Source organism: Canis aureus, chromosome 35 (genome assembly GCF_053574225.1).
Source record: "Canis aureus isolate CA01 chromosome 35, VMU_Caureus_v.1.0, whole genome shotgun sequence".
Taxonomy (NCBI): domain Eukaryota; kingdom Metazoa; phylum Chordata; class Mammalia; order Carnivora; family Canidae; genus Canis; species Canis aureus.
The window spans coordinates 6,646,092-6,668,274 of NC_135645.1; the positions used below are offsets into that span (position 1 = coordinate 6,646,092).

Sequence of the window (22,183 nt, forward strand, 5' to 3'; positions counted from 1 at the left end):
TGCAGTTGAGGAATGACTTCTCCATCTTTGGATCTTTCAAACCACATTCACCTGAGTCTGTCTCATGGTATTCATTATACTTTCCTTCATAGTCAGTAGAAGGAATCAGATAGACTTAGTCTGAGGCTACTTAGTGTGAAGAAAGCCACCTGCATTAGTGGTAGATATTGTGGTGGTGGTAGTTGTTATTTGTGTGTGTGTGAGTATTTTAAAAATGTCTTTCTAGTCTGTAAACATATTTTCACCTTTTTATTTTTATGGGTGCTCTCTAAATGTTTACTGAAAAATAAATATTACTGAGCTGTGGATTATAAATAGTAACTGATAGCCTTTTAGTTTTTTGAGGCCATTGGTTAGCTAACCCACATTTGAAAGTTTATACTGCCTTGGACTCTTCAAGTGGGTCCATATTAGTTCCTATTCCTGGATGACTGTCAGGCACAGGGAATGTCAAAGGTCACATTTACATTACACCATTTCCTGCCTGGATTAATACTCATACTTTTTTTGCCTCGTGGCCTATAGGAAATCTGATGCCATTTTTGAGAGAGTAGGATTGCTGGCTGAGGCAAAGGAATATAACTCCCACCTTTAAGATCCTGCTGTGTTAGTTTTACATTTATACTTCTAGTTACTCATGGCTGTGATTCTTGACTGGCTCATTAGGCATAAAACCCTTCTTCTCACCATTGCCCATTTACCACCAGCCCTTGTTTTTTCTACTCTTTAGAAAGCCAGTTTTACCCTCTCTAATATTAATCTCTGGGGTCCTGCATTCAGCGAGAATTAAACTTTAGGTAAAATAGGTAATGTTCCAATATTTAATCTTCATAATAAACCCATGAAATAGGTGTAATTATTATCCTTATTTTATATAGGAGAAAACTGAGGCACCAAAAGTTAGTAATTTGCTTAAGGTCATACACCTATAAGTGGTGGAGCCAGGATAAGCTCAGAATGCCAGAATTTAGACATTCTGACTTTATAACCTAAACACTCATCCACTGATGATATCTGCCTTTATTTAATAAGTTCTTACATGATTTAATAGTATTCATGTTATACTAAATCACCATGCACTGAACGATCTACTCCCTGGGTCTGACGGAGATCTCAAAAAGGAGGAAAGAAATCTTTCTTAATGTATTAAAAAAAAGCCAAAAACTTCTAGCTGTTTTATCACATTAAAAAGTAATTTGAAACTCTCATAATCATTTGTTGCAAGTTATCTTTTAAAATTATATTTAATTGGAGTACCTGGGTGGCTCAGTCAGTTAAGCGTTTGCCTTTAGCTCAGATCATGATCTGAGGGTCCTGGGATCAAGCCCCACATCGGGTTCTCTGCTCAGCAGGGAACCTGCTTCTCCTTCCCACCTCCTGCTTGTGCTCTCTCTCTCTCTTTCTCTCTCAAATAAATAAATAAAATCTTAAAATTAAACTTATATTTAATGACATTTATAGGAGCTTGCTTTATGTCAGGCAGTTTCCTGAATACTTATAAGTAATAACTCCGTACTCTTCACAATTCCATGATACAGGTATTACTATCCTCATTTTATGGATGAATAAATCGAGGTACAAGACTTTAGGTAGCTTGTGCAAGATAATCTTGTAAGCTGCAACTAGGATTTAAAACAAGCAATAGTTAAATTACAGTTTCTTACAGATCTTGTTAGACCATTTCCCCCCACTACTCCCAAAATCTCCCCAGGAATTTGTTTAACCCAATTGAATTCTGCAGTTGTGAGAATTTGTAGGTGGTGGTGAGGTGGAAAGCATATTTATTTCCAGTGAAATATTCCTTATTATCCAACCATGAAGCCTCCTCTTCCTGATCTGTCATATTCAAGGGCCAGGAAAAGAATGTAATTCTTCTCTTCCTTGACTCCTGGGCATTTCTTTAAGCGTAGAAGTTAATGTGGTATTACAGAAGCAGAAAGCTGCTCTGAAGACTAATGGATAGATGACAAAGAGTCAGAAATGAATCTTCCTTTTTAAATCACTAGGATTTGTTTCTTAAAACACACATTTATTCATGTTCTTCTCCTTCTTTCCCCAGCCCCAAAGTATTGCTAAAAAGCAGAAAAGAGAAAAGATGTTCACTGGGTATCAGGTTCTGTGAATCTAACCTACCAAAAGTAGATCTAATCATTTCTTTGCCTCACTATAAAATAAAAAAGTTTACCAAATTTCAATCCTGACCTGACTTTGTATATTTATTTGCATTTTATATAGTTACAAACTTTACTTAATGTGATGATTTCTTTTCAGATTTGCTATGGAATCATTTATGGAATGGGTGCTAAATCTTTGGGAGAGCAGATGGGCATTAAAGAAAATGACGCTGCTTGCTATATTGAGTCTTTCAAATCCAGATATACAGGTAAACAAACTTTGAATATCAATTATCTTTTAGATTCTATTCTTTTCAACTATCTTGCCATCTTAATTGAAAAAACTAGTGTTACAAAATTTTCTGTTAACATTTCTATTACTCAGAAGTTTTCATCAGGTATTGTTAAATAACATTAGCCTTATGATTGTTTACTAAGATAGTTTTTTTTTTCATAAAAATAGGAACAGAAATGGAATAACAAAATCCAGGTGATATATATGCTACTGTGTCATTGTGAATATCTCATAAAATCTTCAAATTGTGCTATGCTGTAGGTTTAGATAGCTTTAACTCAAAATACTATACCGTTGATTAAATGTACCAGAAACTATGAAAGAAGGATTGTTGTTATAGAGCAGTTTATTATTGTTTTAAATTATATTTTCTTTTGGCAATTTATTGAGGTACAGTTTACATACAGTAAAATTTACCGTTTTAAGATGTATACTTGTATAAGTTTTGGCAAACGCACAGTGTCAGTTAGCCTGCACCACAACCAAGATACGGAATCATCATCGTATTACCCCAGAAAGTTCTTCCATCCCTTTGTAATCAGCCCTGTCCTCAGTCCCAGAAAGAAAACTTTATTCACACATGACATGATCTTGTACATAGATCATATGAATTCTAAAATCAGATGAATTCTTCAGAAACAACTACTAGAACAAATAACTAAATTTAGAAATACCCCACTGTATGATTTTTTTTAAAGATTTTATTTATTTATTAGCACATGAGCCAGGGGGGAGGGGCAAAGGGAGAAGAAGAAGCAGACTTCCTGCTAAATGTGGAACCTGATGCAGGGCTAGATCCCAGGACCCTGAGATCATGACCTGAGCCGAAGTCAGCTGCTTAGCTCACTGAGCTACCGAGGTGCCCCGCTACCATGTACAAGGTTAATTTGTAAACATCAGTTGGATTGTTGTATATAGTAATTAGTGAATGGATTAAAAATAAAACCATTACAGTAACATCAAAATACATGAAATACATGGGATAAATTCAACAGTATGTGTAAGACTTTTATTGAAAACTCTCAATCTTGAGAGAAATTGAAGAATACTTAGATAAATGTGAGTTTTACTATGTCGATTTACTTGAAGTCATAGTATTATTGTGACAGCATTTCTCAATAAACTGTTCTATAGATTCAGTTTAATAGTTTAATATCAATCAAAATTCCATTAGACTTTTGTGTAGAATTTGACAAGCTGATTCTAAATTTATATGGAAATTCAAAGAGCCTGGAATAACTGGAAAATTAGCAGGGGGGAAAGTACAGGGCTGAGTAGTAACACTCCCTGGGTTCCAAACTTAGTGTAAAACTACAATAATCAAGATAGGCATAAACGTAGATATGGAAAACAATGGGTCACATAAAGCGTTCAGAAATAGACCTAAACATATATGGTAGATTGATTTTCAGCAGAGTTGCCATGGTAATTCAATGGAGGAAAGATGGTCTTGTCAATAATTGGTTCTAGAACAGCTGGCTACCAATATGGGAAAAAAATTAACTTCAACTATTATCTAATACTGTATTAAAAATTAGCTTGATATAGAGCATACACTTAAAAGTAAAAGCTAAAACTGTGAGTTTTCCAGAAGAAAGTTGGGGCAAAGTGCTTTGGGACATTGAGTTAGGCAAGATTTCTTAGGTGATAATTACACTGAATTAAACCTAAAAGATAAACATTGATAAACATTGATAAAAGAGACCATTAAGAAAATCTAAAGCAAGCCTCAAAAGAGAAAATATTTGTAGTTCCTATTATCTAATGAACTTGCATCCGGAATCTCTAAAAAACTTACAACCCAATGCTGAGAAGGCAAACAATCAAATAAAATAAAGGTCAAAAGATTTGAACACTCTACAAAAAGAGAAAAATGAATGACCACATCAGCCATTATCATCATTAGTCATCAGGGAAAAGCAAATTAAAACCACAAAACGATACCATTACAAAAGCAGTAGAATGGCTAAAATTAAGAACATTATATTTCTTTTCCATTGCTGGTAGGGTTGTTAAATAGTACAATCACTTTGGAAAATACTGTGACTCTTGCGTATAGAATGAAACACACAGTTAATTATGTGTTCCTGCAATTTTATTATTCGGTATTGATCCAAGAAAAATGAAAACATATTCAAAGAAAGACTTATATGTGAATGTTATATGTGGTGTTATTCCTAACAACCAAATGTCTACGAAAAGGATCATGGGAAAAAAAAAATAAAAAAAAATAAAAAAATAAAAAAAATAAAAAAAGAAAAGAAAAGGATCATGGACAAACAAATTTTGGTAGATCTCTGCAATGGAATACTACTTAGCAAAAGAAAGCAAACTCAAATGAGACCATAGAGTATAATTAAATTGTTATCAATTTTAAGAATACAAAGATTCAGTATAAAGTGTCATGAAGCATGATCTGCTGAAAATGGGGAGCTGACTGTAAAGGTGATAAAAATGTTTCATATCTTGTAATGTACATTTATTAAAATGCATGTAACTGTTCACCTAAAGTGAGTTCCTTCAAGTACTGTATGTAAAAACTATACGTAAGGATTGATTTTTTAAAGTTTTTATTTAAATTCCAGTTAGTTAACATACAGTGTAATATTAGTAATAACTAATAATATTAGTTATTAGTTTCAGGTGTACAATACAGTGACTCAACACTTCCATACATCATCTGGTGTTCATCTTAAATGGCCTCCTTAATCCCCATCACCTATCTCAGCCAGCTCCCACCCACCGCTCCTCTGGTAACCATCAGTTTGTTTTCTATAGTTGCCTCTTGCTTCTCTCTCTCCCTCTTTTTTTCCTTTTGCTTGTTTGGTTTTTTAAAGTAGTTCTTTTAACCTCTGAATATTTGAGGGCCCCTAGCAGGAGTCAGGTAAGAGAATTTGTAGAGGTGCAGTCTCTTCAATCTCATCGTTTTCTTTGCTCTTTACCCAACAATATTGCAGTAATTCTTAAACAGAAAAAAAATGAGAGTCTTACTGTTTTCTAAACTTCTTATGCTGGTGGTTGAGTATCATCAACAGCTTCAGTTGGGAGGGTTTTCTCCCTTTCTTTTCACCCACAGTCTCAAATGTCGCTCCTGTGCCAGCCACATAACAGAAATCCTCAAATGAGGGGTTTTAGTTAGGAGACATTAGTGTTTATTATTTAGGACGAACAGAGCCCTGAGAAAGCAGAGATTGCACATATGAATAAAGATAGGTCAGGACAGTCTCTATACCTGATTGTGTTTTAAATAGCATAGGAAAAGGGTGTTGAGGAGAGAAGACCTTTCTAACTCAGACAGGAATGAGCAGTAAGACATTGATTGGCCCACCTAGAGTAACAAATTCATCCTGAAGATCTGTAAGGCATAATAATGAACAATAATTCAATAATTATAATAAAATAATTCAATAATTGCAAAGGATGAATGCTAGTATATGGAATATGAATGTGTTTGCATACTATACTATAGTCTTTTTAAATTTTAAGAAATGAGTTGTATAGATTCCTAATGAAGTATTTATTATTCATGTATCAATTTCAACTAGGTTTTATTTAGATTGTAGTTTAGATGCTAATAAGGAGCTATTAGAATCTTTTAAGCCTGAAAGTGATGAGACCAAAGAGTAAAAAGATTAACATAAAGAGCAGAAGAAGCCTGTGAAAAGTAACATGGAATAGTCTTAAGATCCTAGGTTTTAGTACCTGCTCTGTTGTTCTGGAGTTTAGTTTCATAATTTTTGTTGGTGATAGTTAGATTATATCATTTCTGAAGTCCCTTTTGTTTTTAACTTTCTGAGTTGACAAAAAGTAAATGAAAGTTTGTATGCAAAGTTTTGATGATGTGATAAAGTGTTAAGAATCATGGTAGGGTTTTGGTATATTTCACTATATTGAAGCTAGTGAATGAGATTAAGAATGGACATTGGTTGTAATTATTTTTGTTTTTTCTTTGTAGGGATCAATCATTTCATGAGAGAGACAGTGAAGAATTGTAAAAGAAATGGATTTGTTCAGACCATTTTGGGAAGGCGTAGATATTTACCAGGAATCAATGACAACAACCCTTATCATAAAGCTCACGTATGTTAAAATGTCTCTGCATTTTTCACTTAATATTTTAATGACATATACTTTTTCAACAATGACTAGACACTGCTAACTTTCCTTTAAGGGATCAGTAGCCCATTAATTGGATCTTCTGTTTCACTAAGGACTTTGAAGTGATGGTATCTACCTATATTTGCTGAACACAGTCCTTAGGAGACTGATGTAAATATGTGTTCACTTAAGAATACTTTAAATACTTTAAAGATGTTCTGTTTCAGTAAGCCAGTTACTTATTAGTTTTGCTAATAAGCTATAAATTTAATTTTTATATTTGCTAATTGTTCTTTGTTTCAGATATCATGTACCAGTTTGTCATATCACACCAAATTGCTGGTGTTTTCAGATATTAGCCAGTCATTAAATTGTGGTTTGTTCATTTTTGGTTCATTCTACTAGTTTGTTTGTTTGTTTGTTTGTTTATTTATTTATTTATTTATTATTTATTTATTTTTAAAATTTTTATTTATTTATGATAGTCACACAGAGAGGGAGGCAGAGACACAGGCAGAGGGAGAAGCAGGCTCCATGCACCAGGAGCCCAACATGGGATTCGATCCCGGGTCTCCAGGATCGCACCCTGGGCCAAAGGCAGGCGCTGAACCGCTGCGCCACCCAGGGATCCCTAGTTTATTTATTTTAAAAGCACTGACTTGACAGAGGTTATTAGGATATCTAGGGCAGCCCGGGTGGCTCAGCGGTTTAGCGCCGCCTTCAGCCCAGGGCATGATCCAGGACATGATCCTGGAGACCTGGGATCAAGTCCCACGTCAGGCTCCTTCCATGGAGCCTGTTTCTCCCTCTGCCTGTGTCTCTGCCTCTCTCTCTCTTTGTTTCTCTCATGAATAAATAAATAAGATTATTTTAAAATAATAAGTATTATAAATATATAAAAATATATTTTATAAATATATTTTATATATAATATATAAATTATATAATATAAATATAATAAATATAATAAATATAATAAATATAATAAATAAAAATAAGATTTTTTAAAGGATATCCAAAAAATTGAAAAAAGGCTATTTTAATACCACTTTAAGTTTTTATTGATGGCATATGCTCAAATTATGATTAAAATCTCCAAAATCATTGGGATCCACAGAAGTATTCTATGTATCTGAACAGTTAAATTTCTGTTATAGTCCACATCTTCCTATTTTAACTGGTTGTGTCTTATCTTCTTCCATACTTTTGCATGTCAGTACCCATAAACATTGTATGTCATAAAAATACCCGGCCCAATACTGCTGAACTTCTGTCTGGAGTACTAATGCTCTTAGGGACCATGGAGGAATAGTTGGCTTTTTGTTATTTCTCCACTCTGTAGCCTCCCAAATATACAGACATCAAATATGTATCAAGCTTTTATCATATCTCTAAATGAGTTGTCACTTAACTGTGGATAATTTTCTACTGGTCAGACGGAGCCAGCTAGTGGAAGGCTTTTAATGGCAGGCTGAAAAACTTAGACTTGATCTAAAAGAAGTTATTTTTCTTGGGCTTTACGTGATGAAAAGTGGCAGATAGAGTTATTAATGTAAATAAACCATATAAGTTTTTGAAAATTAATTTTTGCACCTAAAAATGTGAGCATAAGACTTTTCATGCCAAATCCTTAGGAGTTAAAGTTCTAACTGATTCATTATGTTGTTGCTGAGAAAAAAAAAATTCCCTGAATTATTAAAAAAAAAAAATTCCCTGAATTATTAAAAAAAAATTCCCTGAATTATTAAAAAAATCTCTGAATTATGAATAAACATAGCCAGATTTCACATATGGATCTGTGAGATTCATTAATGTCATGTGCAGCTATATAGTTCATGCATTTATTTAGCTGACATTGTAGGAACATACCAACAGTTTATTTATCCATTCTAATGCTGGCAGATATTTTGACTATTTCCGGGTTTTGGCTATCATTAATAAAGCTGCTATGAACATTCTTGTGTGTGTTTTTTAGATGCACCAAACCTTTAGAGTGAAATTGGAGAGTCATAGAATAAGCACATTTATATCTTTAGTATATAGTGCCAGGTTTAATATTTTTTCGTTTGGTTTGGTTTTACTTTTTGTTTAAACTTTTATTGTATTAAAAAATATACATAGGAAAACTACAGGAAACAAATGTAAATTTTAGTAAATTATTACAGAGCTACACCTGTGTAACAATCACTCAAGTTAAATAGAATATAGTCAGCACATCAGAAAGTCCCTTGATGATTCCTAATCACTACCCACAGCCTTCTCAGAAATAATTGCTATCGTCATTTCTAACTCTTTGTTTTTGTTTTTTTTTTATTTTTCACTTCTTTATATATCATGTGTATGTATTCTTGTGCCTAGCTTCTTTCACTCAAAATTGCATAGGCAAGTCATTCATGTTGTTTCATTTGAGGTAGCTGTTTTACTCTATTGTAGATATTCTATGACTATATCACAGTTTATCCATTTTTCCATTGATGGGCATTTAGGTATCCAGTTTGGAGTTATTGTGTATCTTGCAAGTTTGAAAATTTTTGTTCAAGGTTCTTGGTGCACATATTTCCATTTTATGTTTGGTAAAGACCTAGTCATAAAATTGCTGCTTCTTCATTTCTAGTAGATAAAGCCAAACGATTTTTTATGGTGATTGAAGCAGTCTGTCCTCCTATCAGAAGAGAGTGCAAGATCTCATTCTCTGCATCCTTGCCAACACTTGCCATTAAGATCATATAATTTTAGCTATTCTGGTGGGGTTAAAGTAGTAGCTTGTTTGGGTGCCTATGTGGCTCAGTTTATTAAGTATCTGCCTTTGCCTCAGGTCATGATCTCAGAGTCCTGGGATTGAGCCCGAATTGGGCTCCCTGCTCCATAGAGAGTCTGCTTTTCCCTCTCCCCCTGCTTGTTCGTTCTCTCTCTCTCTCTCTCTCCCCCCCCCAAATAAATAAACAAATCAAATCTTTAAGGAAAAAAAAGTAGTATCTTGTTAGTTTTACTTTGCTTTTCTTTGAATAGTAATGAGGTAAAGCAACTTAACAAATATTTATTAGCCGGTAATCATTTTTTTCTTGGGGAAGTGCTTTTTCAAGTTTTCTTGTTCATTTTTTTGTTGTTGGGTTATCTTTTTTTTTTTTTAAATAAGATTTTATTTATTAGAGAGCGTGAAAGAGAATGTGTGTGAGAGAGAGAGAGCACAAGCAGGAGGAGGGGCATAGGGCAGAAGGAGAGGGAAAAGCAGACTCCCCATTGAGCAGGGAGCTGGATGTGGGGCATGATCCCAGGACCGTAGGATCAAGACCTGAGCTTAAGGCAGACACTTAACCAACTGAGCCACCCAGGCCCCTCTGTCTTTTTCTTATATATAGTAACTCATTATTGATTGCATGTTTGGAAAGCATTCTCTCCCTCACTGTGTTTGGGCCTTTTCATTCTTATTAGTAACTTTAGATGAGGAGAGGGAATGAATTAGATTTATTCTTAAAATTTTTATTGAGAAATAACATGTGCAGTAAAGAGTACAAATCTTAAGCATAAAGCTGGAAGTTTTACGTGTGTATATACATATAACACCATCCCATTCATGATATAGAACTTTTCCAGCACCCCAGAAGGCTTCTTCATGTTCCCTCAAAAGCAATGTTATCTACTTCCCACTTCACATACATAAAACTATAGGTTAGTTTTGTATGAACTTGAATTTTAAGTGCAGTCATACCATCTGTGCTCTTGGATCTGACTTTTTTCATTCAAATTTAGGTCTGTGAGATTCATTAGCGTCATGTGCAACTGTAGTTCATGTCTTTATTTAGCTGACTTTGTAGGAACTTACCAACAATTTATTTATCCATTCTAATGTTGGCAGACATTTTGACTATTTCCAGGTTTTGGCTATCATTAATAAAGCTCTGTGAACTTTCTTATATGTGTCATTTGGTGAACATATGCATCCAATTTCATAACCTTTAGAGTGGAATTGGTGAGTCATAGAATAAGCACATTTATACCTTTTGCCTAAAAGCTTTACAGAGTGGTTATCCCAGTTAATATTGCCATCAACTCTGTTTATCTACATTCTTGCCATTGTTTGATATCATTGGTCTTTTTAATATAGCCATTCTTGGTAACTTTGCAATGATAAGTACCTCACTCTACTTTTAGTTTGCCTTTTCCTGATGACTGGTGATGTTGAGCTTCTTTTTTTGTTTATTGACCATTTGGATATCTTCTTTTGTAGAGGGTCAACTTAAATCTTTTTTTTTTTTTTTTTTTGAGTTGTCTGTCTTTGAACTGATTTATGAGAGTCCTTTATATATTCTAGATATGAGCCCTTTGCTTACATGGATTTATCAGTCTTTTGTGTTATTGTGGTATTTTCCTTGATCTGTTTAACAAAGTTTTCTGTACCCCAGTATCAAGAAAATATTCTCTAGGAGTTTTTGGTTTTGCCATATACATTTTTATCTACAATCAACCAGGAATTGGTTTTTATATATTATGAGAGACCGAGGGTCAAGGTCTTCCATCTCCCTATACAAGGGCATACAGTTGTTCCTAACTATTTATTGAAAAGCTTGAGCTTTCCTCCCTATTACTCTTCAGTTCCACCTTTGCCATAAATTAAATTTCCAAATTCAGATGTATCTGTTTTTGGACACATTATTTTCTTTCTTTCTTTTTTTTTAAATAAACCTTTTTTTTTTTTTTTTTTAGTTTTTATTTATGATAGTCACACACACACACACACACACACACACACACACACACACAGAGAGAGAGAGAGAGGCAGAGACATAGGCAGAGGGAGAAGCAGGCTCCATGCACTGGGAGCCCGACGTGGGATTCGATCCCGGGTCTCCAGGATCGCGCCCTGGGCCAAAGGCAGGCGCTAAACCACTGTGCCACCCAGGGATCCCTGGACACATTATTTTCATCATTGTATTAGTTCATCCTTTAAGACAGTGCCACACTGCCTTAGTGATGCAGCTTTGTAAGATGTCTTGATATATGGTAAAGTAAGTCTTCTTTACCTTCTTTTGTTTGTTTTTCAATAATATTTGTCTATTCTTGGCTCTTTGCATTTCCATATAAGTTGTAGAAGCGGCTTGTGAATTTCTGCACAAACACAAAATCATGTTGGGATTTTTTTGAGATTGCCTTGAATTTGTAGATCAAGATGGTATTAGTGGACATATTTATATGCTTGAGTTTTCTAATCCATGAACATGATGTATCTATCCATTCATTTAGGTCTGTAGTTATTATTCTCTCAATGTATAATTTTGGGAAGGAAATCTTGTATGTTTTTTGTTACATTTATAGCTAGATGTTTGAAAAGTTTTGATGCTGTTGCAGTGGTATCTTTTTTTTTTTTTAACTCTTTTCCTTTTTTTTTTTTTTTTACATTTTCTAACTCTTAGCTGCTGGCACATAGAAATATAATTGGTTTTATTGTTCTTTGGTTTAAAAATCTTGCAAATATTACTAATTCTAAAATTTGATCTGTAGATACTTTTAGATATTCTAACTTCATAATAATTACCTGCAAAGTAGTTTTATAACTGCTTTTCCAAACTTTATTCCTTTTATTACTTTTGCTTGACTTGCCAGCTAGGACAGTATTGCATATAAGTAGTGATAGTGTGCATCTATGTCTCTTTTCTTTTTTTTTTTTTTTCTTTTTAAAAGATTTATTTATTTATTTATGATAGAGAGAGAGAGAGGCAGAGACACAGGAGGAGGGAGAAGCAGGCTCCATGCCGGGAGCCCGATGTGGGACTCGATCCCGGGACTCCAGGATCGCGCCCTGGGCCAAAGGCAGGCGCTAAACCGCTGAGCCACCCAGGGATCCCCTCTGTGCCTCTTTTCTGATCTCAGAGGGAAATTTTCAACATTTACTACTAAGTAGGACTTCCCTTTAGGTTTTTAATAGTGCCTGTGGCAGATAAAGTAAGCTCGCGTATATATTTGCACGTAGGGTATAGAGTTTCCGTCATACCTGCTTAATTCTGTTCTTATAGGGCAAGCACAGTCATGGACAATACATAAATGACTGTGACTGTATTCCAATAAGACCTTATTTACAAAAACAGGAGCTAAGCCAGATTTGGCCTGAAGGTTTGCCCACCTCTGGTCCAACTGTCCCTTCTTTGAATGTAATCTGCCTTTCTTCTTTAGGTTGCTTTCCATATAGTATTATTCTTTTTGTCTTGTTTCCAACAGATTTTCATGATATACCTCAGTGTATGTTTTTAATTTGTGTGCCTCTCTGTGACTATGTGTGTTTAATTGATGCTTTAATGGTATTAGGACTTTTCCAATCTGTGGCTCGTTGGTTTTGGAAAATTCTTAGTCATTTCTTCTTTAATTATTGCTTCACTGCATTCTCTCCTCTCTTTCTGGGACTCCTATTATAAAATTTTTAAACTTAAAAAAATGTTTTATGTTTAATATCCTCTATTTGGTATTTTCGATGTTTTTATTTCATCCTGCTTAATTCTGGATATTTTCTTCTAACTTATCTTTCAATTTACTGATTTTGCTCAATTTCCTACTGAGCCCAACAGTTGAGCTTTTACGTTCTAAATGATACAGAACTTTTCTAGAACTCCAGAAGGTTTCTTTATGCTCCCCCCGTATCAATACTATCCCCCTTGTGCACACACATCAAATTACAGAGAAAGTACTATTTAGGTGCTTTAAGTTCTGCTTTTTTTTTTTTTTATTGGAGTGTAATTAAAATACAATGTTATATTAGTTTTAGGTGTACAATATAATTCAACAATTCTATATATTCTTCAGTGGTCAAGATAAGTGTACTCTTATCTGTTTTATCTCATTCCCCTACCCACCCTCCCTTCTGGCTGGCAACCACCAGTTCTCTTTTTTTCTTTGTTCATTTGTTTTGTTTCTTAAATTCCACATATGAATGAAATCATATGGCATTTGTCTCTCTCTGATGGACTTATTTCACTTTGCATTATGCCCTCTAGGCCCATCCATGTTGTTGCAAATGGCAAGATTTCATTCTTTTTTTATGGTTGAATAATACTCCGTTGTATAAATATATCACATGTTTTTTATGCATTCGTCTATGGATGGACACTTGGATTGCTTCCATATATTGGCTATCGATCATAATGTTGCATAAACATAGGGATACATATATCTTTTCAAATTTGTGTTTTTGCTTTCATTGGGTAAATACCCAGTAGTGAAATTACTGAATATGGTAATTCTTTTTTTTTTTTTTTTTTTGAGGAATCGCCATACTGTGTTCCAAAGTGGCTGCACCAATCTGTAGTCCCACCAACAGTGCGCAAGTTTTCCTTTTTATCCACATCTGCAGCAACACTTATTATTTCTTGTCTTTTTGACAAAATACAACATCCATTCATAATAAAAACTCTCAACAAAGTGGGCTTAGAGAGAATATACCTGAACATAATAAAGGCCATATGTGGAAAAACCCACCTCTAGTGTCACACTAAATGGTGAAAAACTGAGAACTTATCTTAAAGATCAGAAACAAGACAAGTATGTCCATTCTCACTACTTTTATTCAACATAGTACTGGAAGTTCTAGCCACAGCAATCAGACAAGAAAAATAAATAAAAGGTATCCAAATTGGTAAGAAAGAAGTAAAACTTTCATTATTTGCAGATGACATGATATTATATATAGAAAGCTATAAAGACTCTACCAAAGAACTATGAGACCTGGTAAGTGAATTCAGTGAAGTGACAAAATACAAAACTTAAATACAGAAATCTGTTGCATTTCTATACACTAATAATGAAGTAGCACAAAGAGAAATTAAGAAAACAATCCCATTTATAACTACACCAAAAATAATAAAATACCTAAAAATAAACTAAATCAAGGAAGTCAAAGACCTTTACTCTCAAAACTATAAAATGTTGATGAAAGAAATTGAAGATGACACAAAAAACTGGAGATATTACATGCTTATGGATTAGAAGAACAATTATTGTTACAATGTCTATACTACTCAAAGCAATCTTCCGATTAATGCAATCCCTATCAAAATACCAACAGTGTTTTTCACAGAACTAGAATAAGTAATCCTAAAATTTATTTGGAACAAATTTTGTTTGATCTTTTGTTTGGAACAAAAGATCCTGAATAGCTAAAACAATCTTGATAAAAAGAAGAACCAAGCTGGAGATACAATCCCAGGTTTCCAGATACACTTCAAAGCTGTAGTAAGTTCTTTTTATTTTTCAATTCATGAGTTTCCATTTTGCTCTTATTTTATGGGTATTTGGTTCTCTGTTGAAATATTCAATTTTGTCTTTTGTTTTAGTCAATAAATTGGATAATAGTCTATAGATTAATAAATCTCAAACTTGTATCCCTGTAGTCTGTTCCTATTGCCCTTGTTTTTTTCTTAGTTTTCTACAAAAACTATTGTTTCAACTCCTTGCTGTCCTGGCAATTTTTTATCAGGTGTCAAATGTTGTTTATGAAAGATTATGGGCATAATCTGAAGCTTATATGGTAATGCTACCTTTGTTCAGAAGATTTACATGTGCTTTTGGCAGGAGACTAGAATGACCAACAATCTAGGATTACTTTGATCCAATTTCAGGAGTAGAAATGATTTGAAGCAAAGATGTTAAGTCCAGTCTATTTCTAGGGTGTTAGTTTTGGGATGGCAGCTTGATAGTTTCCCACCCCTCCTCTACTTCTTGCTCCATTTGTTCCCCAGTCCCTTCAAAACCATCCAGCTGTGCTCAGAGTTTCTCTCAGCTGCCTCTTCTGGAATCTGTTGATGTCTCTGGGAGAAATGGTAGCCTCCAATGCCGAGGTCACCTCCTTGGTTTTCATTCTCTCATAGCTCTCTAGGTTCTATAATTTCTCATTTCCTTTTTAACCTTCTGATTCAAGGAGGCATTCTCTGTCCAGCTTTTCCCATTGTTATCAGTGGGATGGTTGGTCCTAATGGCCTAATCCCCCATTACTAGAAACCTATGTTTTTTTATATACATGAAAAAGCCCTGGTTGTAAAGGGACAGAGATTGTTAGACACAAAGCCCAAAGACTGCCAAGTTTTTTTAAATTTTATTTTGGAAAAGAATCAGGGAAGTACCATATCATGAGAGTGAAGTACATATCTTAGTTTTATTTTTATGCTTGCTTATGTCACAGTAAAAAAACTACCCTAAAATTTCGGTGTCTTATAATAAGAAACTTTATTTTTAATTCATGTTAGAGTTTGGCTCTGGGTTGACTGTGGCTCTGGTATGACTGTTGACATATTTTCTTCATTCTGGAATTCAGAATGAAGGAAAAGTCTCTGGGATAAGCCTTTTTTTTTTTTTTTTATGACAGTGTTGGATAGTTCTTAAAATATTTTATGAGCCTGTGTGTCAGTTTTACATTCCATTCACCAAAACAAGTCAAGGCCAACTTTTTAGAGTGAACAACACTTGAAATTACATGGCAGGGGGGAGGGGAGGGCAGCAAGTAAGAGCAACAGTAACACAGTTCACTACACAGAGGCACACGGTTTCAAGGAGAGGAGTCGGTAGACTGAAATTCAATCAGTCTTTAAACAGTGACAACTGAATGAGTTTAGAGAGGATTCACCTGCATCTGACAAAATAATTTTAAAAAAGGAACCAACTCCTGGTTTTGTTGATCTGTTCTACAGTTCTTGTCTCTATTTCATTGAGTTCTGCTCAAATCTTTATTATCTCTCTTCTTTTGCCAGGTGTACGTTTTATTTGCTGTTCTTTCTCCAGTTCCTTTAGGTGCGAGGTTAGCTTGTGTATTTGATTTTTTTCCAATTTTTTGAGGAATGCTTGTATTGCGATGTATTTCCCCTCTTAGGACTGCTTTTGCTGTATCCCAAAGATTTTGAACAGTTGTATCTTCATTTTCAAAAGCCTATCTTTTTAACAAGTACTTACTACACTAGGATTTGATTGTAGCCCAGGTGACATGGAACTTGTCTCATGATACATAGATCACTCCAGTTTGTAGATCCCATGTTCTGAGTCCTTTTGGGACAGTAGGCATGGTATTCATGGGTAGGTTACCTTGAATGTTAACCCAGTTGCCCATCCCTGCTGCCTTAAGATGATCACTTTTAACAGCTATGGTTGCCTGCTAAGAAGTTCATGGCAGCAATAGCTTCGGCAAAGTTCTAACTTAATATTTAGGAATCTAGGGTCTGCATTTTCACTAGTAGCCAATGATTAGTCCCAGCAGCACACACACAAAATATCTGATTCATACCAGAGGGCTCCAGACCCACTGGGGCCAACCTCTACATAGGACCAAGAATCCACTGATATGGGGGATGTGCTTGGAATATTCTATCTCACATCACAAAGAATGATGATCTATTTATACCTGTTTAGGATTAAGAGGAGTTGTATTTTAAGCAATAGGTTTTTTTAGAGTCAAGTTTAGAACAACTAGAACATTGATATATGTTTATGAAACAATTTCGAGCTGCTAAATATATTTTAAGTGTAATGTAGTTTTTGATTCCTGAATGTTGAAAATTTCTAAATTGAAGCAATCTGGCCTTTTTCTATTTAGACTCTTCTCATGTGAATGATAGCCCAGAATCTAGAGCCCTGGATTATTCTAGTTGTTATTCTTAGGGTGGAGCTTAATAGTTGATGTACTGGGTCCCATCTCGGTCCAGATTTTCAGTTTGGTTACAGATGTGAGCACTGATGTGTGGACACTAAAAGCAGGTCTGAAACCATGTTGGTGTATCTGATGGAGCGCCTGTTAATTGTTATTCTTTTTCATAGGCTGAGCGTCAGGCCATCAACACAACAGTCCAAGGCTCGGCGGCTGATATTGTCAAAATAGCCACAGTTAACATTCAGAAGCAATTAGAGACCCTCCACTCAACCTTCAAATCCCATGGTCATCGGGAGGGTATGCTCCAAAGTGAAAGAACAGGTTTGTTCATAAATAAGGCCCCTGCCATGTCATGTAGTGACATTAATTGTATCAGAAAAGAAAACAGGAAGCATTTTATATATTATTTCTCAGCAGTTTTCAAATGTTTTGTTCTCATGATGTCATTACCCTCTTAGAATTACTAAAGGTCCCAAAGAACTTTTGTTTGTGTGGGTTATGTGTACTAATATTTACCATATTAGAAGTTTAAACAGGAAATTCAAAAACATGTATTAATGCTTTATAATAACAAACTCACATATGTCAGCATAAATAAACATTTTCTTAAAACCAACTACATGTTTTAGAACAAGAGAAAGTTGATGATGAGTGGTTTTAATGAACTGCAAGTCTCTTTAATGTCTGGCTTAAGAGGAGACATTTTGATTCTCTTATATATTTCTATATTCATTTTGTTACGATCTCTGTCCTGTAACCTCTGGAAAGCCGTCCCCACAGTCTATGTTGATAGATGTCCCAGTCTGTGGGAGGTTGATGTGCTTCCCAGGATATCGGACTTTCAGTGCTAAATGAGGATAGTTGGTTACTTTGCTGTGTGCTTAGGAGAGAATGAGACTAAAAAGGGAAAATAAACTCTGAGTGTTATTATTAAAATAATTTTGACTTTGCAGATACTTTGAAGGAATCTTAGGGGTCATCTGGTCCTTAGATAACAACAACATGTTGATTTTCCTATTCACCACCTTCCATGTTCTTGGAAGTCTGGGAATATACACTGAGTTGACTTCCTTGTCACATCCATCTCTTGGTCAGTATTGTGTATCATACCCCACACACATTCTCTCTTTCTATTTACAGAGAATAAATGATCAAACTTATTTGGGGGATAGCTCTGTACTGTGCTGTAGAGGATTTGAAAGTAAAAGTTATCAACCTCTTTTAAATATAAAATCAAAGGGAAGGAAGGAAAGATGTGATTCTTGACTGAAATATTTCCATAACTGCTCACAGCAGAGTGGTGCAGCGCCTGAATGAGCATATAGACTATAGCAGTTGAGAGCGGCAGGAAGGCAATGTGGGTATGTCACTGTGGATCGCTTCCTGGGCTCGGGCCGGGTTAAAGGTGGTGGTAGGTCGTCTGAGCCTGAGGAAGCTGCCCACACAGGGAACAGGAGGACCATAGCATTCATAGTCAGAAGCCAAAAAGCCAACAGGAAATCAAGAGGATGACGGTACAGTGAGTGGAAAGCAGAAGAGCATCTCCAGTGATGGGAGATGAGTGGGGCCCGGTGGGCCAGAGCGGACTTGGGTCAGCTGGCCAACGGATAGGTGCACAGCCTTTGCCGCCCTGGGAAGGAAGCCCCGTGCCGCGGCCTCCCCTGCCTTTGCTCTGCACCCTGTCAGAGCCGCCTGCGAGGAAACGGGCTGCGGGTTGTGACAGCGGAGAGCCCTCGCTGAGGGAAGCACCACAGGCTGAGGAGGACCGTGTCTGTGCTGCCCCAAAGGACCAGCCGGAAACCTGGAGGCAGAAAGAAAGGGCTGCTGTGGATCCGGGCAAATAACTGAGGGCAGTTACTCCAAAGGTGTTAAAGTTGAAGCTGATCTTCCTGATCAGCGGGGCACAATCTGTACGGCTAAGCTCAGCCTTGAAACCGTAGCTGAGTCTAGGACGGTGGAGTTACAGCCTCCTTGAGGATCTACAGAGAGATCATCTTCACGGAAAAATGTACAGATCCCGACTCTTAACATAGAGCTTCAGGGGAGTCATATAGTCTCTGAGGCCCTCATTTGGAGCCCGGGTTTAAAATTAACTTGTCTATGGGAAGCACCGGTTCTACCGCAGGGACACGTCTGGCCGTGAAAATATATCCTGGAGTGTCCTTCTCATGAAACACTGCGTAACAATAGCAGCTCAGTTTCCCTGAGTAGGGCGAGGCCCTCTCCTGTGCTGGTGCTGCTATTCAGAGAAGTTGGTGGTGGGGCTGCCATGGAAAGTGAAGATGCTGGTTGTTTATAAGAATTAAATTTGACGTCATTTGGAGCAGAGTTCTTCAAACTCCGTTCACTGACTTGTTTGTTAGACTCCTCCTTTCTGGGGGGAAGTCGGTAGAGTTTTGAGTTTACCTAAGAGTTGGGAAGTCAGTTATTAGATATTATTTTCCTAATATTTCCTAATATTCTAAATCTTCTGTGTTTTAATCTAATTAAAATTCTCCAGAGTTTCTCAAAATCCCTAAAAACCCTATTCTTCTGTGGCACAGTGACACGCTGATCAGTTTTGCTACTTCTTTCATGGCGTAGGATTGTTACCAAAGAGAAAACAGCAAGGGGTGTTGTATCCAGTCAGAGGAGGCTTTCTCATCCTTCAACTCCACGATGAGCTCTTCTATGAAGTGGCCCAAGAGGATGTCGTCCAGGTATCCTTGCACTGTTTGGGTCCGTTCCACAGAACGCCAAGACGCCGTAGGTCAGGTTAAGATGCATGAGATTCTGGAACCCTTCCTCATTCCCAGGATGGCTAGGGACATGTTGAGTCCTTAAGGGTAGAGAAAGAGCTAAGAATGCTCGGTTCCGTACTTCTTTTTAAAGCAACTTTGGTGCAGGGCTGTTTTTGTTTGGGGGAAGTTAGATGAGAGTTTGGAGTCTGGCCCTGAGGGTTTATTTATTTTATTTTTAATTTTTATTTATTTATGATAGGCACACAGTGAGAGAGAGAGAGGCAGAGACACAGGCAGAGGGAGAAGCAGGCTCCATGCACCAGGAGCCCGACGTGGGATTCGATCCCAGGTCTCTAGGATCGCGCCCTGGGCCAAAGGCAGGCGCTAAACCCCTGCGCCACCCAGGGATCCCTAGCCCTGAGGGTTTAAAAGACGAGTAGTCTCCCTGCAACCAACAGAGCTCCTGCTCATCAGTGTGGTCCGGTTTGAGAGGCCTGGCTCTTTTTTTTTAAGTTTTAAGCACCATGAGATGAGGAGCTCCAGTCTGGCTTATCACCCCTGTGGGTGGGTTGGGAGACATTCTTTGGGAGGAGAGTTTGCTGACCTCTTTTTTTTTTTTTTTCTTCAGGTAGCTCATATTGTCAAGAATGAAATGGAAAGGGCCATAGAACTTTCTGTGAAACTAAAAGTGAGGGTGAAAATAGGTGCGAGCTGGGGAGACCTGAAGGACTTGGATGTGTAGTTGCACGGCTGGCTAAGTTCTCACGGGGAAGCCTGGAGGAGGTACAACCACAAGGAAGAGAGATTACCCTTTCACCTCTTTCCGGGGAACCAATTCTCACGTCTTGATGGATGTGGAATAGTAACGTTAGTGAGAGTTTCAAAATGTACATCAGACTTTAATCTCTGTAGTGTGAAGAAACTGTTTTGAGGCAAAATAATGAGCTCAATGATTATATTCCTCTCAAAGAGTATGGATGAAATTGCCTTTTACAGTTCTTTGGGGCTCTAAACAGGTTCAGAACGCATGATTGAAATATGCACTTAGCACTTAGCACTTTTGGACCCACTTTTGGTCTGGGTCGAGCTTGAAGAGAATGGAATGCTTGCCCCAGGGGCATTTCCATTCTGTCCAAGGACAGACACTTGGGATGCAGACCACAGCAGGAGCCACAAGGCAAATAGAGCTTTGGTGTCTCCTGTGCCACCTTGGCTTAGGCTTTGTGTGTGATTTTTCTTCACTATCAGTGTAAGACTACGAGAGTAGTCTCTGTAAGCGGCATTGGCTAATAAATTCTGGATCCTGTAAAGTGGTAGACGTGGTACGGATATAGTCTAGGAATGGGCGTTCATGAAATGGTGTTTCTTCTCCTTTTCCCTCCTCAATTCATACAGTGAATGTATTTTCAATACTGAGGTTTTATAAAATAAGCTACACCTCTTCAAGAGGTATCCTGTCCTGCAAGATCAGATGTTTACACTGCAGTTTAATTTAATCCTGCCAGAGAAGGAAGACACCCCCATATCCGTCTCTGAGTGCCCCTTTCTGTTTGTGACATGGTGAGAATACTCATACTGGAGAGATGATATTTATGATTCCAGTCAAAAGTATATAATGTTTTTTGCTGTTGAAATAAAATGAATTTATAAGAAACTTTGTCAGCAGGTCAGTTTTTTTAAGTTATGTTTCATCTAAAAGTATTAGAAATCTGTGTTCGTAGTTATTTATTGTAGGGTTTGCATTGTTGAGTTTGTTCAACAATGTCTACGCATGTAGGAAATGGTTCTTATATTCTTAGTTACCAGAAGAGCTCTTTTATGTTCGTTAACCAGAATTTTTTAAAAAGACAGTTGCTTTATAAACAAAACCTAATACACTCCTAGTAGTTGCATGTTAGTGCATAATCTACTCAGACATGTTTTCTGGGGGGTGAGAGGGTGTAGGTAGAAGATGGCATAGGTAAGAGGGAGACTATGTCGTTACTTCTCGAGTGTTTTCCATGTTCACTTGTACCATGTTTCTCAGGGAGAAGAGCTCTAATGCTGGCAACATTCAGGTGGCCTGGAGACCCAACACAGGAGAGGGCTCATTCTGTTCACTTGTGAGTTTTCTCTAAACACGAGTGTAGACATTTCTACCTTCCTTTACGCAGCGGTGGCTCTGGATTCACAGGCCCATGCATCTTCTCATCCTTTTGACTTCTCAGCTGGACTTAGAACAGGCAGCCCTTGCTTTGCATGGTTCAGTTGTGCACAAATTCCAGTTACCATGGTTTACTGAAATAACACTAGTGCCCCTAGTCACACAATTGAAGTTTCAGCTGCTGTGGTGTATTAG

The 22,183-nt window shown here is 36.6% G+C and overlaps 1 protein-coding gene across 4 annotated transcripts in view; it reads left to right on the forward strand.

Moving 5' to 3' along the window:
- Positions 1 to 21,499, forward strand: part of POLQ (DNA polymerase theta) — a 124,041-nt gene extending 102,542 nt beyond the window's left edge. The window contains exons 26-30 of one of the 4 annotated variants that reach the window (XM_077884440.1): positions 2,272 to 2,383; positions 6,365 to 6,489; positions 17,293 to 17,446; positions 19,709 to 19,824; positions 20,474 to 21,499. In XM_077884440.1, the coding sequence (XP_077740566.1) occupies positions 2,272 to 2,383; positions 6,365 to 6,489; positions 17,293 to 17,446; positions 19,709 to 19,824; positions 20,474 to 20,587 (621 nt within the window). In that variant the 3' untranslated portion in view covers positions 20,588 to 21,499. Of the gene's footprint in view, positions 1 to 2,271; positions 2,384 to 5,046; positions 5,163 to 6,364; positions 6,490 to 17,292; positions 17,447 to 19,668; positions 19,825 to 20,104; positions 20,421 to 20,473 lie in introns of those variants that run through there. The other 3 variants (XM_077884439.1, XR_013372535.1, XM_077884441.1) reach the window with 3 other exon arrangements.
- The last annotated feature ends 684 nt before the right edge of the window (positions 21,500 to 22,183 follow it).